Here is a 24,125-nt window from a genome sequence, read left to right on the forward strand (position 1 = left end):
GATACTGGAGCAAGTTGTAGTATTATCAAAGAATCTCTTGCAAGGCGACTCAATTGTCAGTTAATACCCTGTTCAATTTACATTAATGGAATAGGCAATGGCAGAATATACATTTTTGCAAAAATCACTGTGCCAGTTAGGTTTGAAGATGTTTGTATAGAATTGGACATTTATGTAACCCATGATCAGAACCTAAAGCATGACCTTCTTATTGGCAGAAACGTGATTGTTCACCCGGATATTGAATTAATTGTGAACTCTTCTGGAAGTAAATTGGTTCGAAAAGATTTAATACATTCAGAACAAGTAAACTTAGCTGACGTAAATCCTGAGAGTACATTTCTAGAACTTCGATCATGCATTGAACATCTAAATGATGAAGTACAAGAAAAAATTTTGACTATATTTAAAAAATATCCTAATGTCTTACCTGCCAATAATAATGTAGGCACTGTACAAACTGGAGAATTACAAATTAAATTAAAAAAAGATCAAGTTATTAATTATACCGTCCCTATAGATTAGCTCCTGTTGAAAGACAAAAAGTAAACAACATTGTACAAGAGTTACTGGATAAACAGATCATTCGCGAAAGTCACTCCCCATTTGCCAGTCCTGTCCTCTTAGTAAAAAAGAAGAGAGGCGATGATCGACTTTGTGTTGACTATCGCGCTTGGAATAGTGTAGATGATAGGCTGATTAAAACGCGAAAACTTTAGGAAAACCGAAAATCGCTGGTGCGAGCGGTAAGCCAACCCGACGGCGGATATTGACATAAAAAAAAGTATTCGAGGGTTATTAAATAAAAAATATTATGTGTTGGCTGTAGCTACCCACAAACGATTTTATGAATTTATTTCAAAACAAATACACTAGATGGCGTTACATGTACCAAAAATACTATAATAGGTTTGCAACATAACATAAGATCACGGCCATTCCCAACCAGGGCAGCCAATCGTGATATTTTAATTTTAGTGAGTAAATATTAATGTGCGTCGCCTACATTCCACCCCCTTAGTGATGACTAGTCATCACTACAACCCTCAGGCGTGAGGAGGGCGACGCGAGTGGCGGGTCGCCGCAGCGTGCCAGTGCGAGTGCGCACATCTACCACGCGGATGCGCCCGTCATCACCGGACTGTGTCGCACTCACTATACCGTGCCGCCATGTTCCACGTTCTATGTTTGGGTCTACTATTAACACGTAGTCTCCTACGCGTAAGGACCTATGCTCCCTAGTCCACTTCTGTCGCGGTAACAAAGTGGCTAAATACTCCCTAAGCCATCGTGACCAGAACATATCCGTCAGACGTTGCGCAATTCGCCACTGCTTCCTTAAGTTGAGATCCACGTCCTCGTATTTTCCAAAAAGTGACCCATTTGAGGAGGTGCCAATCAGAAAATGATTGGGCATCAACGCCTCAGGGTAATTTGGGTCTGTTGACACGTGGGTTATGGGCCGACTGTTGACGAGGGCTTCTACCTCGGCCATGAAGGTTGAGAGAGTTTCGGTGCGGGGCGCACGTTCCTTCAGTACAACACGTAGTGCTGTTTTAACTGTGCGCACCATTCTCTCCCAGGCTCCTCCCATTTCAGGCGCGCCTGGGGGTATGAATCGCCATTCGATTCCTCTCACTAGGCCATCAGCGCGCAAAGCGTCTGCGTCGAGATCAGCAATGCTGCGTTTCAGTTCGGTATCTGCTCCCCTGAGGTTCGTTCCATTGTCGGAGTAGATCACGGCTGGTGCTCCTCTTCTGGCTATCATTCTACTCAAACCCATGATGGTGGAGTCAGTGGTGAGCGACTCCGTTATTTCAACGTGCACAGCTCGAACCGTTAAACACGTAAATAACATGCCGTAACGTTTGTGCCTTCTTCGACCTATTGTGACCTCTATGGGACCGAAGAAATCAACACCAGTAAATGTAAATGGACGACGGCTGTGCTGCAGGCGGGCTGATGGCAGGTCGGCCATGCGCTGCGGCTGCGGTGCTGCACGGCGATGTCTACAGAACAGACAACGTGCTGCTACCGCTCGTACGGTTGGTCGCAGTCGTAAAATCCAGTAGTTCTGTCTCAATTCGTTAACTACCAGCTCATGAGCTCCATGGAGGGCTCGTCTGTGGTAGTACTGTACGAGCAATATGGTCGTTTTATGCTTACCGTCGAGGATGATAGGTCTCTTGACAGGCCCGTGTACTCCTTCAATTTTATTAATACGGCCTCCAACTCGCAGTAAGCCAGCACCGTCAAGATAAGGGGTTAATGATAACAAAGGACTATTTTTATCCAATGGTTTGTTTTGCTGTAAACAGACAATCTCATTAGAAAAAGAATCATATTGACTCTTTTTTATCAATATCTCCTCTGCGGTCTTTAATAATTCCGTATTAATGTACATATTTTTACGCTGACATTTTTTAATAAACAATAAAACACGTGCAGTTGTCATGAGCAATCGAATCCATGATGAAAATCGCGATTCATCAGGTGCCAGTGACTCATTACGGTCCGCCGACGATATAACATTAACATGTTTTTGTTCACATGTTACGTCACCAAAGGACTTTGAACTTTTCAAATCCTTAGGCCATTTATTTTCAGATTCATATAAAAAGCTAGGTCCCCGAAACCATGCATCCTTGAAGTTCAGCGGGGGTGATTCCTCGCGGGTCGCCACGTCGGCCACGTTTAAGCCGGATGGCACGTGCCGCCACTCCGATATAGCTGTCAGCTCATCAATCTCGCCTAGTCGGTGGGCTACGTACGGCTTATAGTTTCTAGGGTCGCTGCGAATTCACTGCAGCACTGTATTCGAATCGGTCCAGAAATATCTCTCGGCAGGCTTTATATCTTTATGTTCGTCCTGAACCATATGGGCGAGTCGAGCAGCAAGTACGGCTCCCTGTTGTATGCAATTCGGTTGTGATGATGGTAGGCTCGATTCCCTGGTTCTCCGTAATGTCATAACATTGTGTCCAAACTCCTGCGTTCGCATAGCAACGTGGTATACGCAATGAGTTTAAAAGTTTTAATTCGTCAAGCCACTTTAACCATTGTGCGTGTTCGCTAGGTTGGATGCGGCAGTTCTAATCAATGCCACTTCGATGGACATTCTGAAAAATAATTTTACTCTTTATAATAAGAGGCGACAAAAAACCATGAATATCATAAACAGACATGATTACACTTAGCATTTTTGCTTTAGTAGGGGACTCTGAACCATTTAATATAGCTTCGGATACGCGATTAAACGACACCTTAAAACCAAACGTATCATCTGTAGGATGCCATATCAAACCTAACGTGCGCTCAGTTGTGTTCATAGCTCCGTCCTTGAATTGCACAGCGGACTGTGCGAGCGCATCGGGATCTATGTTACGTAACACTTGTTTGTCATTACTGGACCAACCTCTTATTTCGAACCCGCTGTGTTTATGTATTTGAGTAATTTCTTTTATTAATTTAATTGCATTGTTAGCGTCGGGGGTCGAATATAAGCAGTCGTCCATACAATGATTATTTACAATAACTTGTACCGCTTCTGGATATAAATCCTCATATTTTGATGCATTTTTATTTTTAATATATTGAGCAATGAAAGGCGAACATGTTGCGCCGAATATTAAACTTTGCATCGCGCATGATTTAATTGGTGTGTCAGGTGATTCCTGCCATAAAAACCTAAGAACATGTTGATCTTGATGCCTGATTTTAATCCTTAAAAACATGTCCCTAATATCGCCAATAATAACCACTTCATGTTCCCGGAATCTCAGCATAATTCCCAAAAGTGAATTATACAAGTCCGGACCTGTTAATAAATAGTCATTCAAAGATGAACCCCGTACCTTTGCTGCGGCGTCAAATACAAGTCGCAACTTACCCGGCTTGTTTGGATTATGCACACCAAAGTGTGGAAGATACCATATGTGGTCAGCGGAGGGTTCATTTTCCCGTAGTTCTCGCGCATAACCACTGGCAAACAATTTGTCTACCTCGTTTCTATACCGATCTGCGTATGCGTCATCTTTTTTGAATTTATGCATTAATGTCTGCAGCCGAGAAAGTGCAGATTCGTGTGAATCAGGCATAGTAAATACGTCATTCTTGAATGGCAAGCCGACCTCCCATTGATTTCCGATAAGACGAGACGTATTATCTAATATTTGTATCGCTCTTAAATGATCGCTATTCTCTCGACGTAAAGTTGAAATTCCTATCGAGTCTAATGAAAAATATTTTTTACATTGTTCGTTTAATTCGTGAATATCGACATCATTAGAGTGAGCGAGATGGAACACATTGGCAACATTAGAGTGAGTGCGACCACAATAACCGTGAATAGACCAACCCAATATACATCGTGATGCATAAGGTTCATTTTTGTTTCCGTTAATTATCTCAAGGGGTGCAATTAAACAATAATTATCCTCGCCGATAAGTAACCGGGGAACTATACGACTTTTACACACATATTGCTTAATATCAGATAAATGTTTACAATCCAAATGATTAATAACAGACAAGTTCTGTTCCGGTAAACATAACTTAGACAATTTACGTAGTTTAATATCGTGATAATCATTATAGTTCTGTCCACTTATCTTAACATGTACGGTCGGCGTATCCGATTGAAATACCTCCAGTCCGAACGCGTCGGTGAACTTTATGTCACTTGATTGTTCACACTTGACACCTAGTTCGGTGGCTAGTTCTGCGTCGATGATTGACACCGAGGCCGCATCGTCCAATAGTGCGTAGGTTTTCACTGTGCCGTTAGGTCCACGTAAGTTCACTGCAACCACCTTTAACATGACATGATCCGTCAATGTGTGTTCATCACTAGTATCACCATTAGATACGACGTGTGCCACGGTGCTGTACTCCGACGGCTCGGGCGGCGACGACGGCGGCGCTGTTCGCGATGACGACTCGTCGGCCGACTCAGCTGATTGTGATGACGTAGGCTTTGTCCAGTGTAGCATCTTGTGGTGTGCCAGTCCGCAACCATCTATGTCGCACACAGGCGCACTGCATGTGTTTCTATCGTGTCGTGATGTTAAACAACAATAACATAACTTGTGTAGTTTTATAAACCTCCATCTGTCGCGCCGCATTGCTCGTTTAAACATGCGACATTCCGGTAGCGGATGATTAGCCTTTTTACAAAATGGACATAGTTTACTCTCTTCTATAGTAGCTGTTGCAAATATAGGCCTATTAGTACGGAATTTATTGTCATCCGTCCGTTTCACCGGTGCTGATAACTCCGTCGGTCTCCGTTGGTCGCGTATATTTGGTATGCCAATCAAAGATAGCATTTCTGCCTCGTGCTTAAGAAAAGCTCCGATTATTTCCAACTTTGGCTTGCTATCTGTCCATTTTTGGTAGGCAAAATCGGTCCATTTACCAATCAGGGTGCTCGGTAACTTTGATAAAATAATAGATACGAGCTCGGTGCTACGAAGATAATCCTCTTGTTTTAGTGCGCGTATAGCGGCTATGCTGTTATTAATTTTAATTGAAAAATTAATAAGGTCGTACTGGTACGAAGCAGGTAACACGGGTAACTTTTTCAGTTGACTTGTCAGATTGATTATGATAGTGTCTGGACGACCAAATCTCAATTCAAGGGCTTCCATAACGACCGCAGGCGCGGTGTTACCGATAAGCAGGTCGGTGACTGCCTCCTTCGCGTCGCCTCGCAGTGCTTTACGTAATCTCCACAGGTTTTCAGACTCACTGAATTTACAGACTTGTGTGGATTCGTCGTAAGCACACTTGAAGTGCAACCACTCAACACAATCGCCACTGAAGAAAGGTAACTCACGAGGCGTAGACATGCGACTGAGTAGACGGCTCTCCTGCTGGGTGGAAGAGGTCATCATCATGTCCTTTAAGGTAAGCGCTAGTTGCTGAATACTGTCACTAGAAACACCAGCAGTAGCAGCGGGCTGCTGGCTACTTAATGGCGCTGTTGGCTGCTGTAGATGGATGTGGGTGCGTTCCGAGTGACCTTGATTTAGCCATTCCTCGACGTGAGATTGCACTTGGTTACGAGAGTGGCCAGTAGCTACACTGCCGTCTTCACTCTGGGACTCTTCAGCATGTACTTGTGCCAGGTCAGCTTCCAGCTTCTTATCTATAAGTGCCAGCTGAATCTGTGCTTTAGCTTCAGCGGCCTCAAGTTCCAGTAGCTTACGTTTAGCCATTGATGACGATGTAGATCGCTTTGATTTCGCTGACGTAACAGATTCACTTTTCACAGATGCAAACGGAGTCGATCTAATTCCAGTTTCCACCTGCAATCCTTTAGCGTCCTTCGACTGTGTTTGACTATAGGTGCCGAGGACTGAATCTTTCACTATAGGTTCCGCAAGATTGTTGGCAGACGTGCTCGCTGCCATCTTCAAGTCGATTTCCCTTTGTTGACGGCGCGTTATTATATTTCGCGGCGGCGTTGAATACATTCCGCCAGTCGCGATCTGGCTCGAGGGACCAAACTTTTTTTTTTTTTTAAATTTATTTATAAACAAAATTACATACATATACATTTTAATACTATCGCCAAACTACAACCGTAGTTTGTTGGCGTCGCGCTCATTCCCTAATTGGTTTGGTTTGTAGATGATAGGCTGATTAAAACGCGAAAACTTTAGTTAAACCGAAAATCGCTGGTGCGAGCGGTAAGCCAACCCGACGGCGGATATTGACATAAAAAAAAGTATTCGAGGGTTATTAAATAAAAAATATTATGTGTTGGCTGTAGCTACCCACAAACGATTTTATGAATTTATTTCAAAACAAATACACTAGATGGCGTTACATGTACCAAAAATACTATAATAGGTTTGCAACATAACATAAGATCACGGCCATTCCCAACCAGGGCAGCCAATCGTGATATTTTAATTTTAGTGAGTAAATATTAATGTGCGTCGCCTACAAATAGTATTATTGAAAAAGATAGATACCCCCTTCCGTTGATAGAGGACCCGATTGACAAACTTGGAAACGCAAAGTATTACATATCGATAGACATGAAAAATGGATTTTATCAAATTCCTATTGCAGAAGATTCAGTACAATTTACAGCCTTTATAACACCAGACGGGCATTTTGAATTCTTGAAAATGCCCTTTGGTATTTGCAATGGTCCAGCTGTCTTTCAACGGGCTATCACAAAAGCGGTGTGTCATCTAAAATTTCTATTAACTTATATAGACGACTTGTTGATACCATTCTCTACTTTAGATAAAGGTCTTGCTTATCTAGAACAGACGGTTGATGCGCTTAGTGTAGCTGGATTTACAATAAATTTAAAGAAATGTAATTTTTTTGTTACTGAAATACAATACTTGGGCAGGTGTATTTCTGAAGAGGGTGTTAGACCAAGTAAAGACAAGGTGTTTGCACTAGTAAATTCGCCTGTACCTCAAACTGTCAAGCAAGTTCACCAATTTATGGGACTAGCAAGTTACTTTCGCAAATTTGTACCTGAATTTGCTCCTCGTACAGCTTGCATAACAAAATTAACCAAAAGTGATCAAAAATGGGAATGGGGACCTGAACAGGATGAGGCTCGTAATTATGTGATAAAGTGTTTAACTTCGAGACCATTTTTGAGTATCTATGACCCTTATTTAACAACTGAGTTACATACAGACGCTAGCTCGTTAGGGTATGGTGTTGTTATTTTATTACAGAAAGATAAAAATAATTGTAACAAAGTCGTAGCTTATTTTAGCAAAAGGACTTCATCAGCCGAGGCGAAATACTGTTCCTATGATTTAGAAACACTGGCTATCTATAATGCTTTAAAACAATTCAGAGTCTATTTGTTAGGTATTCGATTGAAATTAGTAACTGACTGTAACGCCATAAAATCCACAGTAAATAAAAAAGACTTATCGCCTAGAGTAGCACGTTGGTGGACGTACATGCAAGATTTTAATTTTGAAGTTACATACAAAAAGGGAAAATATATTAGCCATGTAGATTTTCTTAGCCGAAATCCTGTTCAGACCCTTAATAAAAATACTCCACAATCTGTGTCTAATACTTTGCAGCATCACTCAGTAAATCTTATTTAAACGATCCACGATCATGGCTTGAAATTTCACAACAAAATGACCCAGAGACCCTGTCATTGATTGAGCGACTTGAGGCCGGTAACTTGGATGAGAACCAGTACATGGTAGTTAACAATTTATTGTATTACAAGGTTACTCCAAATACCCCACCAAAATTATACGTTCCGAAAACTTGCAGATTTAAAAATTTGAAAATGACGAAAATTGTCATGTTGGATTTTATAAAACCATTGAAAAAATTTTAGAGAATTTTTGGTTTTCTTCTATGACAGCGTATGTAAAGAAATACTTGTATCATTGCCATTGTATATGTATTGAAAGAAAAAGTCATTCGGGACCCAAAGAAGGACTATTACATACTATTCATAAAAGTTTAACCCCTTTTCATACCGTTCATTTAGATTGTACTGGTCCTTTTCCAACAACGACGGAGGGATACAAATATGTTAATCGCTGCTTTCGGAGGGAAGGCGGCAAAGGCGAGAGCGGGCGGAGGTGCGGAGCGCGGGGCCACCGATCATTCACTCACTCGGCCAGCCGTCATCGTCTCGTACATTCTATCGGATCAGCTGTGCGCGTCGGAATAGATTACCTTAATAAATAAATAAATAATTGATTTGTGGTTGTAAACTGAGTTTTACTTAAAAATTCAGAAGTGCGATAAAAGAACCTACGATGAAGAGAACAATTCCAAATAAAGACAGTGAGTACACACGTGTTAGAAAGAAGTCTAGACTTTCTTCATCATCGACGAGTGCTGGTTGTGTAGAAGTGCAGCATTTACCCGGTATTCGTCCAATTAATGATGAAAGTGACGACTCCGACGAGAATACACCGCCGAACGTTCTGCTAGAACGTTTACTTACTCAAAAGTTAGAGAAAATGGTGGAGAAATATTGTGCCGATTCAAGGCCGTTGCGAAATGTATCAGGTGAGAAGATTATCCCTGCATTTGATCCCGACAATCATGATTGTAATATAAAAAACTGGTTGGCGAAAATTGATCAATTAGGAATGGTGCATAAGTGGGACGATTACTCCAAAATAGTAATAATGCAAACACGACTTGCGGGTCAAGCAGAGTTATGGTTCAGCCGTTTGGAAGAATACGACTATACATGGGATCAATGGAAATCTTTATTGATTAAAGCTTTTCCGCGCAGTTTCGAATACGCTGATATGCTTGAAGAGTTGGTAGCTCGAAAAAAGCTGCCCACAGAGAGTGTTACACACTACTACCATGACAAACTAGCTATGTGCCGTCGCTGCCGTTTAGATGATGCTGCTTCACTTTCTTGCTTAATTAAAGGCTTACCCTCAGATTTACAAAATAATGCTAAGGCGTACAAATGCGATACGCCTGAAGAATTTTATTCTGGCTATTTATCTGCTTTTGAAAACTATCGCACCAAACCTGAAGTGAAAAGAACTGAAACATTCACTGGCAATTACTCACGACCGATACAAAAATCTGAAATAGAAAAAAGACGACTTCAAGATTTAGCTACGCCATCTTCTTCGAGAGCAACACCTGGTGCGACTTCGCGTCGTCTCAACTGTTTCCGATGTAACGCTACAGATCACATAGTTAAAGATTGTCCTGTTCCTGATCGCCGCATTTGTAAATTTTGCAATCAAATTGGACATAATATTACTAAATGCTCTAAGCTAGAAGATTTCATGAAGACTGGAAGAAAAGATACTGTACCTATCAACATAGTTCAAAATTTAAATGGAATTTACTGCAAAGACAAGTATGTATTGGAGAACAAAAATTTAAAGGATACTTAGATACTGGTGCACAGTTAAATGTTATAACTCACAATTTAGTACAACTGCTGCATTTACCTGTAACAGAAACAACTGCAGTACTCAAAGGTTTTACCGGTGATACTATACCAGCTTTGGGACAAACCAAACTGTGTCTAGAAGTTGATGATCTAAAGTTTGATACGACTGCAGTTATAACCCATTTAAAGCTTCCTTCGGATGTGGATATTCTTGTAGGACAACCTGTAATCAATGCAGAAGGAGTTTCACTGATAACAACTCAAAATTCAGCAAAACTCAGAAGAGGAAACGATCTGATGATGATTATCAATGATGATGAAACAGATACCAAGTTTAAAGTGACTACTTGCGAAGATATACTCATACCACCAAAAGAGTCCAGATTTGTGGAAGTAGCTGTAGTGGGAAATATTAAGGATCGTGATGTTTGCACCACTCCCAGGATTTATGACATGGACAATAAGTTTTTCGCTGTACCTGCGACGCTACTCACTGGAGAAAAGGGATATTTGAAAATATACAACGTGGGTGATGGAAAACTCAAGTGGAATCAAGGCGATTTGATTACTCGCGCCATTCTGTGCGATGCAGTTCATAAGGCTTCTGATAACACCGACGAGCTTCTGGCCAGTAATAGTAAGGTGCGTAAGTTTGTACATATTAATTAATCTGTCTGTGGACCTCGGTCCGTTCTGATATTCATCTGTCTGTGGACTCCGGTCCGTTCTTATATTTATCTGTCTGTGGACTCCGGTCCATTCTGATTCTTACCTGTCTGTGGACTCCGATCTGTTCTGATACTTACCTGTCTGTAGACTCCGGTCTGTTCTGATACTTACCTGTCTGTGGACTCCATTCCGCGTGATGTCTGACTTTCTTGTATACACTGGCTTATCCTTATGTATGTATTTAAGGAAAAATATCTGCTTGTTTGAATTCTGCCGGTTCTGGTATTATTATTGATTAATTGAATGAGTCATTTAATTGTTCTATAGTTTGTAATACTTATATTTGCTATACTGATACTATTATTTGGTATTGTTTGCGTATGATTATTTTTAGGGATACCTTTCTACCTAATTGGCTGAACCTTGTGGATTGTAAAGAGTTTATTTGCGTTTCTTTTTATTTTGAGGCAATATTGACTGGCACATGGTGTTTCTTTTCTTTCACAGCGGTCAGATGTCACACATTTGAGGTGCGAAATGCAGGAAGACAGTAACAATTGCGTGAACTGTATTACTGCAACGCGTAATCTAGACTATTTACGCTCATGTAGAGTAGCAGACATGTATCTATCTGAGATCAACGTAGGCTCCCTTTCGGAAGATGAACAGTGCCGTCTGTTCGAACTTTTGCTCAAGTATAAAGATTGTTTTGCAGAAAATACAAAAGATTTAGGTGTGACAAATCTATCAGAAATGACGATTGACTTGACAACGACGACACCTGTTTTTCATAAACCATATCGATTGGCAGCAAAAGAGTTAGCTATAGTCAGAGAGAAAGTACAGGATTTACTGGATGCCGGTATAGTGAAAGAATCGCAATCGAATTATGCCTCACCAGTAATCTTAGTTAAGAAAAAAAATGGCGATAGTCGACTATGCGTCGACTATCGAGCTCTTAACGCGATTACAATAAAAGATAGATTTCCATTGCCTCATATCGACGACCAACTGAACAAATTAGCAGGAAAATGTCTCTACACAAGTTTAGATTTAGCACAAGGATACCATCAAATTCCGTTATCAACAGAATCCACAAAATTGACGTCGTTTATCACACCAGATGGGCAATGGGAATATACACGAGTTCCTTTCGGCCTGGCTAATGCTCCAGCCGTTTTTCAACGGACAATTTATAAACTACTTGGGGCCTTACGTTATGAGGAGGTACTGACGTTTATGGATGACTTACTATTACCATCTACCAACGTTGAAAACGGTTTGATCATCCTGGAAAAGGTGCTGCAACTATTCCAGAAGTCTGGTCTTAAATTAAATTTGAGTAAATGTGCATTTTTAAAGTCCGAAATTGACTATTTGGGTCACGTGGTGACATCTGAGGGGGTTTGGCCAGGTGACCGGAAACTAGATGCTGTTAACAATTTCCCTGTTCCTACCAACGTGCACCAAATTCGTCAATTCATAGGCTTATGCTCCTATTTCAGGAAATTTGTTCGAAATTTTGCGCTTATAGCGAGGCCCCTTACAGAGTTGACCAAGAAAAATGCTAAATGGGATTGGGGCGATGAACAACAGAATGCTTTCTCCAAACTGAAATCCATACTTGTAAGTAAACCTGTTTTAGCTCTATACAACCGGGACTATGAAACAGAGATACATACGGATGCCTGTAAGTCCGGAATTGCAGGCATTCTTTTACAAAAACAACCAAACGGTGATTTGAAGCCAGTCATATACTTTAGCAGAGTGACCACTAAAGAGGAGATGGTTTATCACAGCTACGAATTGGAGACGCTGACTGTGGTTGAGTCACTTAAGCGCTTCAAAATATATGTGACTGGTGTTCATGTCAAGGTTGTTACTGACTGTTCAGCAGTTAGAAGCACTTTTACGAAAAAAGATTTGGTGCCTAGAATTGCCCGCTGGTGGCTCCAAATCCAGGATTATGATATAGAAGTAGTATACAGGCCTGGCACCAATATGAAACACGCCGACGCTCTGAGTCGAAATCCAGTCCGTGAAATACTAAACATAGATAATGTTGACGATTGGTTTTTGGCTGCTCAAATGCTAGACGAAAAACTACTTCTTGTGTACAATGAATTAAAAATTGGTAAACCAAGCAATGATGTGAATAACAACTACTGTATCCGGAATGAAAGAATTTATCGTATTACTCTGAATGGCGAACGTCTGGCTGTACCCAAATCAGCTCGTTGGCGGATTATGAAAATGTTTCATGATGATGTTGGGCATATAGGATTAAAGCGGTGTGATAAAGCTATAAAGGATGAATATTGGTTTCCTCGGATGACGAGATTTATTAAAAAATATGTCACTGCATGTTTAGACTGTTTGTATAAAAAGGGACATTATGGAAAGGCATCTGGTAAGATATACCCCATAACCAAGCCTGACAGGCCTATGCATACAGTGCACATTGACCACATGGGGCCCTTTCCCAAATCTACAAGGGGTAATCAATATGTGCTTGCTATAATAGATTCGTTCACAAAGTTTGTTGTGGTTAAATTGACAAAATCACTGCGATCAACAGAAACTGTAGCGGCGTTGAGAGAGGCTTTTGCTGTGTTGGGGTTGGGGTTGCCTTTACAAGCAGGTATTTCAAGGAATTCTGCGTTAGCCACAAGATTCATCATACCCTGAATGCAATTGCAATGCCACGAGCCAATGGCCAAGTAGAGCGCCTAAACCGGACGCTACTGGATGCAATACGGACTAGTACTCAAGAGTCGAGCACTTGGGATAAAAATGTACCTGAAATAGTAATGGGTATTAATCAAACAGTTAATGATACCACCAAATTTAGCCCATACGAACTTATGTTTGCTCGAAAGAAAACACTAGTGCCTGGATTGTCAAGTGCTAACGACACTGACATTGATTGTAATGAAAAACGTACAAGGGCAAGTAGGAATATTAGGAAAAAACAAGAATATATGGAAAGAAAGTGCAACCAAGGTCGAAAAGAAGCGAAAAGATATAAGAAAGACGAGTTGGTGTTATGGAACAATGCGTTTACTAATTCAGATACCGGTATTAATCGCAAAATAGATAAGATATATGCAGGCCCTTACAAGGTCACTCAGGTGCTTCCGAATGATCGCTATAAGATTCGAAGTGTAAAGGGTATGAAAGGGTATCGCAATTTTGTTGCTATTGTTGCGGCTGAAGCACTGCGGCCTTACAAGAGCTCTGTCAATTATAATACTGATTCTGATAGTGATGGTGATATCGTGGACACGCAAGACCTTATAGATCTGTTAGAGAGTTAAGCTAATTATAGATTTGTTAGAGAGAGAGTTGAGTTGATTATAGACCTGTTAGAGAGAGAGTTGTGTTGGTGAGATTCAATATCCGTGAGGTTGAGCCAATTAATGTGATCGATGTACATGAAACTATCTGCTTATGACTAATGTTTGTTTTGTGAATACCGGTGGTATTCACTTGTAGGATGGCCGATGTTAATCGCTGCTTTCGGAGGGAAGGCGGCAAAGGCGAGAGCGGGCGGAGGTGCGGAGCGCGGGGCCACCGATCATTCACTCACTCGGCCAGCCGTCATCGTCTCGTACATTCTATCGGATCAGCTGTGCGCGTCGGAATAGATTACCTTAATAAATAAATAAATAATTGATTTGTGGTTGTAAACTGAGTTTTACTTAAAAAATATGTTCTGTTAACGATTGACGGGTTCACCAAATTTTGTATTCTGTCGAAACTCAAAACTTTAGGAGCACCAGAATTAGTTCTTATTATTCGAGACAATGTTAGTAGGTTATTATTGGGAATTCTAAATCACTTTTCGCTCCATTGACCTCACGGCGCCGCCCCGCGCGCCGTTCGATCAACGGAGCTCCAAGCGATTTAAAATTCCCAATAATTATTTTGATACATACCTATATCACTTCATACAGAAAACCAATATATTTATAATTCCAGTCAATGATTCGATCGCACATACCTTCCAGATCTACTTACTATACTTTGACATAACCTGAGCCGATTGCTCCAGCCTTGCTAGAGCGTTGAGGTAAATAGATATATCGAGGCTATTCCGACTGTTCCGTATCTAGACTGATGGCGATCACTTACAATTTTTAACGGGCAATCTGATTCGACAGTCTAGCAATTGAAAATCTACACACCTGTGTTTATTTTGAATTTTTTATTTTTTATTTTTATTTGTTCTGGTATCATTTTTAACCTTTATACGTAGGTCAGCAGCCCTCGAAGAATTCATTTTACTACAGACTTTATTACATGACAGACGGCTCCGGAGTACACATGTGTGATGAAATTTATTAAACAGAAACATTCGTTGAACCTAAATAATGTTTGTCCTCTTACGAATGGGACTAAAGTTCACCGTCACGGTAAACTATTACCAAATTCAATTCGATGCATAGTTTGCGGTCCGTCAAATTGTGGAAAAACAAATTTAGTGATAGGTCTTTTATTACATGAAGACGGTGTGCGTTTTGGTAACTTATACAGGGTGTAACGGAAGGGGGGTATCAAGCCGAAAGGGGACAAAACTATACCTTATGTAGATCTTATCTGCAAAATTTCAATTAAAAAAAAACACTTTTGATATTTTTTTCAATTTCAGTCAAAAAAATATTTTAATATTTCCAGCATGTAAAAAACGCGGCACAGCACTATTGAGGTCACTGTTCTTAATCCACTCAAATATTGGCACTACACAAATCTCCTAGCGCGTCCTGGTCGCCTGGTACTCGTAGCGCTCGCACGGCCGCGATAGGTACGAAATTCGAGCGGGCGGCGGCTTTGGCGGCAACGTCAAAAGGAGTCGGCGGCCGATTGGAACAATCCGAGTCGGCGGCACGTCGGCGACTGTAACAAACAAGAATGACACTAAAGCATCTAATAATTGGAGTCATTTTGCTTTGACAACTATTCTCACATTATTTTATGACGTGTAAAATAAGTTAAAATTACTTACCTACTTGTTTAGGTAAGGTATTTAATTTAATAGTAAATAGGAAAAAAAAGTGTGAAAGTGTGGGTAAGTAGGTAGGTAATTAATAATTAGACTTACGTTTTACAAGAAAGGTTCGAAATGTCGTCATCCCCGTTCGATGCACAGACCTGCCGCTTCATCTGTCCACAACACTTTCGAAGCAAAGTCTGGTGAGCTTTCCACTTGAACTCGGTACCATTCTCAGAATGCCACACGAGGTAAATAATCAGCAGGAATTAGCTCGAGCGTACGTTGCATGTGGTAAGGTTCGCGTGGTAGTCCTTGGGTTGGCTGCACGGCTAGTACGGCTTCTTCAAACTCCGGATCACGGGTCGCCGAGCGGCCAGTCTCGGATGACGCGTGGAAAGAGCCCGTTAAATGCAGTAGGCGATTGACCATTTTCCTGAAGCAATGCAGTGAAGGCAGTTGCCTGGCTTCATCAGCTGGTCTACCTTCTATGAATCGCTGATACAAGTTCCGTGCTTCACTTAAGTTGCCATCGCCGGCACCCACACACATCATCATTTCATAATAACCTACATTACTCAAAGACACCTCGAACTATCACTGATCACAGTTATCATATCACAACAAATCCAAATTTCGAACTTCACTCCACAGATAGTAAACAAGCACTGACAAATAATTTGACAGTTTACTTTCGTGTGCATGTTTCTATCTCTTTCGAATGCTAGTATCCTGGTACTTAAGGGTATGTTATTTCTTTGTGCGCAATAAAATATTTTTATGGTATTGTTTGAATGAATGAATGTATTGTATTTTATGAAAGTAGGTATGTATTTTACTTTGAACCTAGAAAAGTAAAAAAGTCGTTTATCTAATAAGGATCACCCGCGCTCACACTCTGGCACTAACACAGAATTGCCACGTTTCTTCGCAAATATCCCGCGCAATAGCAGAAGGCGAAATTAATCTGTCAATAATAAGACATACTATCACTCTGCCCGTATCCCTAATGGGGTGGGCAGAGTCACAAGTAATCATAACATAGGTACATAAATAATTATCATGCTCGTACCGCTAATGGGATGTTCTTGTGACTCTGCCCACCCCATTAGGGATACGGGCAGAGTGATAGTATGTCTTATTATTGACAGATTAATTTCGCCTTCTGCTATTGCGCGGGATATTTGCGAAGAAACGTGGCAATTCTGTGTTAGTGCCAGAGTGTGAGCGCGGGTGATCCTTATTAGATAAACGACTTTTTTACTTTTCTAGGTTCAAAGTAAAATACATACCTACTTTCATAAAATACAATACATTCATTCATTCAAACAATACCATAAAAATATTTTATTGCGCACAAAGAAATAACATACCCTTAAGTACCAGGATACTAGCATTCGAAAGAGATAGAAACATGCACACGAAAGTAAACTGTCAAATTATTTGTCAGTGCTTGTTTACTATCTGTGGAGTGAAGTTCGAAATTTGGATTTGTTGTGATATGATAACTGTGATCAGTGATAGTTCGAGGTGTCTTTGAGTAATGTAGGTTATTATGAAATGATGATGTGTGTGGGTGCCGGCGATGGCAACTTAAGTGAAGCACGGAACTTGTATCAGCGATTCATAGAAGGTAGACCAGCTGATGAAGCCAGGCAACTGCCTTCACTGCATTGCTTCAGGAAAATGGTCAATCGCCTACTGCATTTAACGGGCTCTTTCCACGCGTCATCCGAGACTGGCCGCTCGGCGACCCGTGATCCGGAGTTTGAAGAAGCCGTACTAGCCGTGCAGCCAACCCAAGGACTACCACGCGAACCTTACCACATGCAACGTACGCTCGAGCTAATTCCTGCTGATTATTTACCTCGTGTGGCATTCTGAGAATGGTACCGAGTTCAAGTGGAAAGCTCACCAGACTTTGCTTCGAAAGTGTTGTGGACAGATGAAGCGGCAGGTCTGTGCATCGAACGGGGATGACGACATTTCGAACCTTTCTTGTAAAACGTAAGTCTAATTATTAATTACCTACCTACTTACCCACACTTTCACACTTTTTTTTCCTATTTACTATTAAATTAAATACCTTACCTAAACAAGTAGGTAAGTAATTTTAACTTATTTTACACGTCATAAAATAATGTGAGAATAGTTGTCAAAGCAAAATGACTCCAATTATTAGATGCTTTAGTGTCATTCTTGTTTGTTACAGTCGCCGACGTGCCGCCGACTCGGATTGTTCCAATCGGCCGCCGACTCCTTTTGACGTTGCCGCCAAAGCCGCCGCCCGCTCGAATTTCGTACCTATCGCGGCCGTGCGAGCGCTACGAGTACCAGGCGACCAGGACGCGCTAGGAGATTTGTGTAGTGCCAATATTTGAGTGGATTAAGAACAGTGACCTCAATAGTGCTGTGCCGCGTTTTTTACATGCTGGAAATATTAAAATATTTTTTTGACTGAAATTGAAAAAAATATCAAAAGTGTTTTTTTTTAATTGAAATTTTGCAGATAAGATCTACATAAGGTATAGTTTTGTCCCCTTTCGGCTTGATACCCCCCTTCCGTTACACCCTGTATAAGTTACCAAAACGCACACCGTCTTCATGTAATAAAAGACCTATCACTAAATTTGTTTTTCCACAATTTGACGGACCGCAAACTATGCATCGAATTGAATTTGGTAATAGTTTACCGTGACGGTGAACTTTAGTCCCATTCGTAAGAGGACAAACATTATTTAGGTTCAACGAATGTTTCTGTTTAATAAATTTCATCACACATGTGTACTCCGGAGCCGTCTGTCATGTAATAAAGTCTGTAGTAAAATGAATTCTTCGAGGGCTGCTGACCTACGTATAAAGGTTAAAAATGATACCAGAACAAATAAAAATAAACACATAAAAAATTCAAAATAAACACAGGTGTGTAGATTTTCAATTGCTAGACTGTCGAATCAGATTGCCCGTTAAAAATTGTAAGTGATCGCCATCAGTCTAGATACGGAACAGTCGGAATAGCCTCGATATATCTATTTACCTCAACGCTCTAGCAAGGCTGGAGCAATCGGCTCAGGTTATGTCAAAGTATAGTAAGTAGATCTGGAAGGTATGTGCGATCGAATCATTGACTGGAATTATAAATATATTGGTTTTCTGTATGAAGTGATATAGGTATGTATCAAAATAATTATTGGGAATTTTAAATCGCTTGGAGCTCCGTTGATCGAACGGCGCGCGGGGCGGCGCCGTGAGGTCAATGGAGCGAAAAGTGATTTAGAATTCCCAATAATAACCTACTAACATTGTCTCGAATAATAAGAACTAATTCTGGTGCTCCTAAAGTTTTGAGTTTCGACAGAATACAAAATTTGGTGAACCCGTCAATCGTTAACAGAACATATTTTTTAAGTAAAACTCAGTTTACAACCACAAATCAATTATTTATTTATTTATTAAGGTAATCTATTCCGACGCGCACAGCTGATCCGATAGAATGTACGAGACGATGACGGCTGGCCGAGTGAGTGAATGATCGGTGGAAAAATATTTGAAAGAATTAATCGACCCTAGTGGGTCGATAGCGATAAGCGCTGAATGAGGGAAATCGTCGACCACGCCGGCGGGGTCGGTATCGGGGACCTGAAGTGTTTGGTGTCGCGAGCTGATTGGCTGCCTCTATGGCTAGAGTGATCGGGTCGTCGGGATCGTATATTACGTCCTTCGGACGCCGATACTTTTCAGTACCGTCCCTAAGCGGAATGTACTCGGAAGCCGCAACTACCAGGGGATTTGGGTGGTGCGGAGCAGAATCGAAAAAACGTTTGGAAGCTAATTTGAGCCATTGGGCAATGGTTGGCAGACCTAGGTCAATGTGCAGATTTTCATTGCGAAGGAACCACGGAGCTCCCGTGGCTTTCCGCATGAAACGATTTTGTATTACCTGTAGACGGTGAATTTGAGAGGGACTCGCGTGAGCGAAAACTACCCTGTAACACTTGAAAACTATGCTGAAAGTGAAGAAATTTTGAGTCCTCACCACGCTAAGCCCAATTCCATAATCATTTTTGATGACGTAGCCTGCGAAAATCAAAACAACATTCGAGATTACTTTTCTATGGGTAGACATAAAAATATAGATTGCTTTTACTTAAATCAAACATATACTAAAATCCCAAAGCAACCAATTAGAGACAATACGAATCTGATTGTGCTGTTTAAACAAGATGACATAAATTTAAGACATGTTTATGATGAACACGTCGGATGTGATATGTCCTGGTTACAATTTCGTGAAATGTGTTCTAACGTATGGAAAAAGCAATACAGTTATGTTGTGACTAATAAAGACTGTGAAAAGAATGATGGGTGTTATAGGGTGAAATTTGATACATTTATTGTCCTCGATTGAATTGGTATATTAAATACATCATTGGATTTTGGCTTTCATTTGCATACTAAACAGCACCGAAGTCAATCCCAAATGGAAAAAGACCTTAAACAACGAATCATAAAATCTGCATCTGCAGTGAAGAAAAAAGTGAAGATGATGAGGAATATTAAAAATAATAATGAACAAATTTTAGAAACTATTTTCGAACCAATATCCAAACCATTAAAGGAAATCGCAGCTAAGCCTGCGAAAGACCATATAAACGATTTTGAAAATAGTTTAAAACTGAAAAAGAAGAATCAGTCGAAAGCGATAGTAGTTACGATTGTTCGAGCGAAGATGATTTAAATGAAGGTACTCCTAAGCCCCCAGTCCTAAGTACTCCAGTCAACGACTCATACGGCAGTAATAATTTTAGTAATGAATCATTCAAAACATTGGAGTCGGATTCAAGTCCACTTAAAAATGTATCATCGTGGTCTTTATCATCTGATGTTATACAAGATGTTCCTTTTGGATTAAGATATGATCGTGGAAAGCTTATGATGGGTATTACACGAGTGTCAGATGAAGAAGATGGTCTACATATTGGTAATCTTAATTTCGAAAAAACTCCAGGTTTTATGGAATTATTAACAAAAAAGACACCTAATCTGTCATTAGTTACAGAACAGGATAAACAAGCGTATAAGGTTGCGTTGCTTGAAACCAACGCGCATCGTAGAGACTATGATCAAAAGAAACCAATAAAGAGCAATAAGGGTTAAAAGTATTTACGTATTATAAAACCGCTGTTTTGACATTCAAAAGAAAGAGATTTTTCAAGTACCGAAAATCTTACACAAGGAAGAGGTCTTCCCCTGTTAAAGAAAGTAAATCAAAATACAGATTTCGTTTATTGGGATGATCCTAACGAATTGGTAGAAAGGTTAAAATTGCTTGTTGCATCCCGTGACGCTGGCAACACTGGGTTGGATAATGAAATTATTTCAATTATAGAAGAATTGCGTGAAGCTAATATTATTAAATAAAATAAGATATAATGACAAAATTTGTACAGTTGACTTCTATTTGTGCATTTGTTAACACAAAAAATGAACATAGATAAATTTGGTCATCACGTACATAAACGTTTACGTCTATCAGATTATTTCGAAGCATTAAATGATACTTTAGTGAAATCAGAGACAGGAGACTTTGATTTAAAGCTCACACGCTTACGAGGACTACCTTCTCTGTCATTTAATGATGAAGCAGTTAATAAACAATACATTGAAACGAAACTGAAACAAATATATTCTACCAAAGAATTTGAACAGAAAGTTAAAAGTGAAATAGACTCTTATTTAAAACAGTTTAAAGAACAATTATATGTAGCTTTGTCAGCTAGCTATTATAATAAGCCTGAAATCAATAAAATCATTGCAACTATATCAAACAAAAATACCTCTAAAAAAGCAGCATGAGTAAACAGAGTATCGTGGAAGAACTACATAAACCTGTGAGACGGAATTTTCCTCGTCGACCAACAGTTATTAAAGGAATCGATGATTTATGGCAAGCAGACCTTATTGACATGCAAAAATTTTCTCATTATAATAGTGGTTTTAAGTACATACTGGTTGTAATTGATGCTTTTTCTAAGTTTTCTTGGGCTATACCAATAAAATCAAAAGCAAAAAATATGATTGTGCAAGCTATGCTAAATATTTTAGATAGTTCTGCACGCACTCCTTCTTTTTTACAAACAGATCAAGGAAAGGAGTTTTTTAACGCTTCTTTCCAAAATTTGATGAAGCAGTATGGTATTAAACATTATTCAACATTTTCTACAAAAAAGGCCTCAATAGTGGAGCGATTGATCAGAACGTTAAAAAGTAAACTGTATAAATATTTTAGCTTAGAAGGCAAATATAAATGGGTGCCGAAAATTTTAGATTTAGCTGTTACATCGTATAACAATAGTGTGCATCGTACTACTAAATTTAAACCGATAGATGTAAATAAGGAAAATGAACACATTATAAGAGAAAACATCCTCAGTTCACAAGTTAAAAGAAAAAAAACAAAAGCGAAATACCAAATTAGTGACCAAGTACGCATTAGCAAGCACAAAAGTGACTTTTATAAAGGGTACACACCGAACTGGTCTACAGAAATATTTAATATAGTGAAAGTTAACAACACTAATCCCATAACCTATCATTTACAAGACAAAAATAAAGAAAATATTCTTGGTTCATTTTACGAATATGAATTACAAAAAACAAAATTTCCAGATGTGTACTTGATTGAAAAGGTTATTAAAAGAAAAGGTAATAAACTTTTTGTAAAATGGTTGGGATTAAATAAAAATGAGAATAGCTGGATTAGCATAAATGATTTGAAATAGGATGTATAAAAGAAAGATACCCGTTATATTGTCTCATTAAATTTCTATCAATGAAAGGAAGTGGTCTTCTAAATAACATAATCAGTAATTTGCCAGTCGAGTTACATTTACCAGGTTATCAATTCTGCGGCCCAGGAACAAAACTAAAGAAAAGATTATTGAGAGGCGATAGAGGAATAAATAAGTTAGATGAAGCTTGCATGCATCACGACATAGCTTACACTAACAAGAATTTAGATATTAGACATAAAGCAGATTTTGAACTAATGAAAATTGCGCGTCAAAGATTGAGATCGAAGGATGCAGGAAAGGGTGAGAAAATGGCTTCATGGTTAGTAAAGAATGCTATGAAGGCCAAATTAAAAGCCGGTGCTGGTATTAATGCATTTAAGAATGGCGTTAGTAAAATACGTACACATTTACCACGCTTAATTCCCATTCCAAAAAAAACTGGTGGAATATTACCATTGATACCTATATTTGCTGGATTATCAGTACTTGGCACTCTAGCTGGTGGTGCGGCTGGTATTGCTAAAGCAGTAAACGATTACAAATCAGCACAACAAAATCTTAAAGAATCTGAACGACACAATAAGATGATGGAATCTATTGCTATTGGAAAAGGGCTTTATGTGAAACCCTACAAGAAAGGGAGTGGATTATATCTAACCCATCCAAAAAACTGAAAAAGCGGCTACCCACACGAGCTCTAACCAATATCGACATATTAGAACATACTCAAAACTTGCCTTATTTTCGTGGTGTTTTTATGAGAGATAGTCTGCCAAGAAAGCCCAGAAAAATTGAATGCGCTGTTTTGAACCTAGATAGTTCTAAAAATTCTGGTACTCATTGGATAGCTTACGCTAAAGTAAATAATTACTGCCAATATTTTGATAGTTTCGGTAACCTGAACCCTCCTCTAGAGCTAATTCACTACTTGAAGGACACTTTGATTAATTATAATTACTGTCAATTTCAAACATTCGGTACCACCAATTGTGGTCACTTATGTATTAAATTCTTAAAAAATTTTGGAAAGAGTATAAAATAAAATGATACACAACACGTATTTGTATTCATTTCAACAATGGCTTTCACTCTGTCTATAACTGGATGCGAATCTACGTTGACGACATATTATTCACCAGCTCTGGATTTGAAGGGAGAATATGAGTGTGCATTGTTATATTTTTCGACATTTAATTCAATACCTAACATCGATTCAGAAAATAATATGTTCTTTTACGGAGAAAATGGAATTCTTCAACTACCGGAAGGTTCGTATGAACTCCAAGATATATTTGATTATTTAAAAAAAAAACGTTAAAGATTGTGTATTAAGATTATCATCTAATAATAACACATTGAAAACTAAACTTTATAGTTTAAAAGACATACACTTTGAAAAGGACAATTCGTTTGGTGACTAATTTGGTTTTAGTAAAGAAACTAGATGTCGCGTGGTTCGCTCGCAGCAAGCTGCTCGCGTGTCTTGTTTTCCCGCCATTTTTTTACCGCGATAGAATTTGACCAAGACTTGAATAGGTCTCGTGAAATCTAAAAATTTCTAGGTGCTATAGTTTTGCCAGGCCGTAGGGTGTCTCCCTGATGCGGAGCAGTTTTCGAAAACCTGGAAGTATACCCGTACTCTACATGACGTTCCAATCAAAATTCTCATACATAATTTTTATCCTAGAGGCATTTTCAGGAAAAACTAAAAATTTGTATGGCGGCCATCTTGTTCTTCCGCCATTATGATTTTTTTTCACCGGCAATTAAATTTGACCAAGAT

At 39.5% G+C, this 24,125-nt stretch overlaps 1 protein-coding gene across 1 annotated transcript; it reads left to right on the plus strand.

The window, feature by feature from the left end:
- Positions 1-9,867: 9,867 nt before the first annotated feature.
- Positions 9,868-14,226, plus strand: LOC126381356 (uncharacterized). The gene is made up of 2 exons (XM_050030851.1): positions 9,868-10,531; positions 14,054-14,226. The coding sequence occupies exons 1-2, from the start codon at positions 10,187-10,189 to the stop codon at positions 14,066-14,068; spliced, it is 360 nt and encodes a 119-aa protein (XP_049886808.1). The 5' UTR covers positions 9,868-10,186; the 3' UTR covers positions 14,069-14,226.
- The last annotated feature ends 9,899 nt before the right edge of the window (positions 14,227-24,125 follow it).

Source organism: Pectinophora gossypiella, unplaced genomic scaffold (assembly GCF_024362695.1).
Source record: "Pectinophora gossypiella unplaced genomic scaffold, ilPecGoss1.1 Pgos_47, whole genome shotgun sequence".
Taxonomy (NCBI): Eukaryota; Metazoa; Arthropoda; class Insecta; order Lepidoptera; family Gelechiidae; genus Pectinophora; species Pectinophora gossypiella.

Coding starts and splice junctions, on each gene's coding strand:
- LOC126381356 (XM_050030851.1), top strand. CDS start 10,187: ATGATGATTATCAATGATGATGAAACAGATACCAAGTTTAAAGTGACT.